At 64.7% G+C, this 4,845-nt stretch overlaps 1 protein-coding gene across 1 annotated transcript in view; it reads left to right on the plus strand.

The window, feature by feature from the left end:
- DBNL (drebrin like) overlaps positions 1–4,845 on the plus strand; it is a 5,644-nt gene that overhangs the window by 577 nt on the left and 222 nt on the right. The window contains exons 2-14 of the mRNA XM_021374987.1: positions 238–293; positions 691–803; positions 1,031–1,105; positions 1,188–1,334; positions 1,710–1,787; positions 1,871–2,022; positions 2,264–2,306; positions 2,434–2,511; positions 2,582–2,684; positions 3,017–3,109; positions 3,493–3,587; positions 3,785–3,890; positions 4,549–4,689. Of these exons, the coding sequence (XP_021230662.1) occupies positions 238–293; positions 691–803; positions 1,031–1,105; positions 1,188–1,334; positions 1,710–1,787; positions 1,871–2,022; positions 2,264–2,306; positions 2,434–2,511; positions 2,582–2,684; positions 3,017–3,109; positions 3,493–3,587; positions 3,785–3,890; positions 4,549–4,688 (1,279 nt within the window). The 3' untranslated portion in view covers position 4,689. The remainder of the gene's footprint in view (positions 1–237; positions 294–690; positions 804–1,030; positions 1,106–1,187; positions 1,335–1,709; positions 1,788–1,870; positions 2,023–2,263; positions 2,307–2,433; positions 2,512–2,581; positions 2,685–3,016; positions 3,110–3,492; positions 3,588–3,784; positions 3,891–4,548; positions 4,690–4,845) is intronic.

Here is a 4,845-nt window from a genome sequence, read left to right on the forward strand (position 1 = left end):
GCCTGGGGAGGGGTTGGGGTGTGGGGCGCGTTGGGAGGTGAGGGCCTGGGAGGGCTGTGGGGTGCACAGGGGGTTCAGGGTGTGGGATGCCTGGAGACGCGGGTCTGAGGAGGCTGTGGGATGTGGGTGGTTTAGAGCGTGGGGTTTCTTGGATGCCTGGGGGTTGGGGCCTGGGAGCTGTGGGGCGCGGGGGTTTGGGGACTGGGGTCTATGGCTCAGCCCCTGCCTGTCCCGCAGGGCCCTGTTCACCTATGAAGGCAACAGCAACGACCTGCGCGTGGCCGGCTGCGGGGGTGAGCGGGGGCCCCGGCGCCTTCCTCGGAAATGGGGAAGCGGTGCCGGCCCCGTCCCGCCCACCCCTCCCACTCTGCCCCATAACCCCTTTCGGTTGCCATGCAGGAGGGTGAAGCCTCATTCATGGTGTGAGGGGGGGGTCTGGATTTGGGGCTGGCACTTTTGCCTTCCGCTTTGGGGATGTTTGATGGGGAATGGTTTGGGGATGAGAGTGCGCTTGATTTGTGGATTTCCTCATTTCTGAGTGGTTCCCGTGCACGTGGTGCTGGGGGATGCTGGGAGTTGTGGGCACCCCCTGGTGCCACCCACGCTCCCTGCGGGCACGGGGACGCCAGGGGACAGCCAGGAGGTGGCCAGTGTCCCCTGGCGCCCAGCCCCGCTCCTGTCCCGGCGCAGAGGGCGGCCTGGAGGAGATGGTGGAAGAGCTGAACAGCGGCAAGGTGATGTACGCCTTCTGCAGGGTGAAGGACCCCAACTCCGGCCTGCCCAAATACGTCCTCGTCAACTGGGTGAGCAGGGACGGGGACATACGGGACATCCCTGTGGCCGGGATGCCACGGCACCGTGTCCCCAAATGGGGGCAGTTCTCCATCCCAAATCAAAGGGGTGGAAAGGAACTGTTGGAGTGGGGCTCGTGGTGACATTGCTCTTCCATTGGTTCTTCATTGCTCTACCGTCGCTCTTCCATTGCTCCTCTGTTGGTTCGCCATTGGTTCACCATTGATTCTCCATGCAGACAGGTGAAGGCGTCAACGATGTGCGGAAAGGAGCCTGTGCCAACCATGTCAGCACTGTAGCCAGCTTCCTAAAGGTTTGCTTGGCTCCTGCTGTCCCCATTCTGTCCCCTGTGGAAGCCGCCTTGGTGCCATCCCCAGCCCGGTGTCCCTGCGCAGGGTGCCCATGTCACCATCAACGCTCGTGCGGAGGAGGACGTGGAGCCCGAGCTCATCATGCAGAAGGTGGCCAAGGCCTCGGGGGCCAACTACAGCTTCCACAAAGAGAGCAGCCGCTTCCAGGACGCCGGGCCCCAGGGCCCCGTGGTGAGTCTGGGGCTGGGGTGACAACACTGAGTATGGGGAGGTGGTTCGATGCTGGTGTTGGTACCATGGAGTGGGGCTGGGGGAGAGTGCCTGGTGCAGTTGGATGGGTCCTGCAGGGTGAGTTCCTGGCCCAGCAGGACCCTCCCAGTACCTACAGGGAGGTAGAAACAAGGTGGAGAGCAACTTCTTGTGTGGTCGGACGGTGCTGGGACGTGGGGCAGCAGTGTGCTGTGAGGTCCCTTCCAACCCAACCGCGCTGTGATCCCTAACGAAGGCAGCACAAAGCGGCGGGGCCAGTGCGTTTCTGCAGAGGAGTGCAAAAAGATTGTGTTTGTGCAGCGGCGCTCTGACCCCGCCGCTCTCCGCCCCGCGCAGGGCTCCGTCTATCAGAAAACCAATGCCATGTCTGAAATCAAGCGGGTCAACAAGGACCACTTCTGGGCCAAAGCCGAGGTGAGGGCCGCAGCGCGGCACCGCGGGCTGCACGGCAGAGCCCTGAAGGGCCTTGGGGCTGAGGCGGTGCACGCACCCGGCAGAAGGATGAGGAGAACCGGCGCCTGGAGGAGAAGCGGCGCGCGGAGGAGGAGCGGCAGCGGCTGGAGCGTGAGCGGCGCGAGCGGGAGCTGCAGGAGGCGGCGGGGCGCGAGCAGAGGTTCCAGGCGCGCTCCAGCCAGATCGAGGCCCAGAAGTGAGCCCTGAGCACCGCCAGCCCCTTGTTGCCCCCTGTCTTCCTTTGTCGCCTCGTCTCCCCTTATCTCCCCTTGTCACCCTTTATTGCCCTTTGTCTCCCCTTGTCACCTTCTGTCTCCCCTTGTAATCCTTTGTTGCCCCTTATCACCTCTTGTCACCCCTTGTCTTCCTTTCCTTGTCCCCCCTTGTCACCCTTTGTCGCCCCTTTTCGCCCCTTGCCACCCCCTGTCTCCTTGCAGGAGGCTGCAGCAGGAGGCGGAGATGCGGGAGCAGCAGCAGTGGGTGAGCAGCCTTGTGCTGTCCCCGGGGGTTTTGGGGTGCACGGTGCAGATGTCCCCTTTGCTCACGCCCCACTTTGGGGTCCTGGGGTGTGCGTGGTGGGGCATCACCGTCCCCTCTGGTGCCGCAGAAGGAGCAGCAGGCAGAGGAGCACGAGGCTGGGCAGCGCCGGGGCGTCCGGAGGAGCGAGTCAGTGGAGAAAGCCCAGGTGAGACCCCAGCCCCACAGCGGGGGGTTCCCCCACTGGACCCCTGCCCTGAGCCCTGCTCCACATGCAGGAGGCGGCGTCACTGATCGCACAGCGCCCGGGGAACCCGCGGGACATCTTCGTGCAGAGGGAGCGGGCGGCACCCGGGGACGCCGCAGCCGCTGCACAGCCAGGTGAGGGTCCCAGGGCGGGGGACATGGGCACCCAGTCCCATCCAGGGGAGGGTCCCAAGGGTGGGCGTCTGTGGGTGGTGACCCCATGAGCAGCTCAGCTCGGTGCCGTTCACATCCCATTGCTTTATGGGTGCACCGCAGTGCGGTGGGAACACTGCTTGAGCCACTGGAGAGGTGGTTTGGGGGTGAGCAGTGCCCCCATGGGGGCTGGCAGCTTTTCAGTGGGTTTCCAAAGCTAGGAAGGAGGGCAGTGCCTGTCTGTGCCCGAAACCACCCCTGCAGGCTGCAGGTAGACCCCCCCCGGACCCCCCCAAGCCCCTCCTCTCTTCCAGGCAAACTGCGCAGCCCGTTCCTACAGCGGGAGCAGGACTCGGTGCCGACCCCCAGCCCAGCCATCCCGGAGCCGTCCCCAGTGCCGGCCGCAGGTGTGTGATGTGTGCCCACCTCCCGGCACCAACCCCGCCTGGACGTGGTGCTGAGTGGGAGCAGAGGGACCCGGAGGTGCCCACAACCTCACCATGACTTTGTGACCCCTCTTGGGCTGCATGCACCCCCAATCCCCCCCCCCAAACCCAGCGGTGCGATGCCGTGGGGCCGCACTCACCGCTAGATGCTGCTGTCGGCCAAGCTCCGGCACAGCCCTTCCCACCAGCATCGCTGTCTGCGGTATTTCAGGCAGTGATTCATGTCGGGCACAAGCTGTCCTCCTCCCCCCATCCCCCCAGAATGGGAAACACCGCTCGGGGCCCCATAACCCCCCCGCTATGGGGGGAGCGCTGTGGGCGAGCTGCCGCCGTTCCCCCCACAGGGCACAGCGTGAGCCCGACCGGGACCAACACGGACAGGGAGGATGAGTACGAGGACGTAGCTGACACCGGGGCCATCTATGAGGAACCCCCGCAGGTTGGGCTCTGTCTCTGCTTTGGGGGTCCGGCTTTCTGGGGGTGCACCCCCCCCGGGTGCTTCTGCTGCCCGCAGCCCCACTCTGGGTTTGCTGCACCCCCTCCCCCCCAGTGCTACGGCGGTGCTGGGAGCACACTGCCCCAGAGCCTCACTCCTAATGAAGCACAGCATCGTTAACACCCCCCTTCTCCCCCCAGGACCACGCTGATGGGGCTCAGTACCAGTACCCGGGTGGGTACCAGCAGGAGCCCGAGCTGGCAGGGAAGGGGCTGTGCGCCCGCGCACTCTATGACTACCAGGCGGGTATGGGGGGGTCCCTGAAATGGGGGGATTTCCTCTGAAATGGGGGGGGGAGCCTGAAAATGTGGGGAGGGCTCCTCCAGAATGAAAGGGTTCTCCGAAATGGGGTGGCCCCTCTGAAATCAGGGAGGTTCCCCCGATATGGGAGCGCTCCCCCAGAATTGGGGGGATGCCCCCAAAATGAGGGAGTGTCCTCTGAAATGGGGAGGGTTCCTCCAAAATGAGGGGGTTCTACTGGATGAGGGGGCTCCTCTGAAATGGGAGGAGGTCCTCCAGAATAGGGGATTTCTTCTGAAATGGAAATGGGGGGAGGAGCCTCCAGAAAGGGGAGGGGGTCCCTCTGAAATGGGGTGACCTCCAGAATGAGGGGGTCCCTCTGAAATGGCGTGACCTCCAGAATGAGGGGGTCCCTCTGAAATGGGGTGCTCCTTCAGAATGAGGGGGGGTCCTCCAAAATGAGGAAGGGTCCTCTGAAATTTGGAAGGGGGCTCCGAAATAGGGGAGGTTCCCCCAAGATGGGGGTGGGCTCCTGCAGAAAGGGGAGAGTTCCCTCCTAAGCGGAGGGGATCTTTCCTAAATGGAGGGGGTCCCTCCAGAATGGGGGGCTCAGGGGTGCCACGGGGCTTTGCGCCGTCCCACACCCCCATCTCCCCCCTCCCAGCGGACGACACAGAGATCTCCTTCGACCCCGAGAACATCATCACCAACATCGAGATGATCGACGAGGGCTGGTGGCGGGGCTACGGCCCCGACGGCCACTTCGGGATGTTCCCCGCCAACTACGTGGAGCTGCTCGAGTGAGGTCAGTGGGGCGGGCAGCGCCCAGACCCCCCCCACCAGCACTGGTTCTTCCGAGCAGCGCCCGGTTCCTGCCTTCCCGCCCCTCCCCCAGCACGGTGCCGTGGCCCCCGGAGCCCCCAGTGCTCTCTGGGGGGCGATGGCAGAGCCCCGCCATGAC

Source organism: Numida meleagris, chromosome 21 (genome assembly GCF_002078875.1).
Source record: "Numida meleagris isolate 19003 breed g44 Domestic line chromosome 21, NumMel1.0, whole genome shotgun sequence".
Taxonomy (NCBI): domain Eukaryota; kingdom Metazoa; phylum Chordata; class Aves; order Galliformes; family Numididae; genus Numida; species Numida meleagris.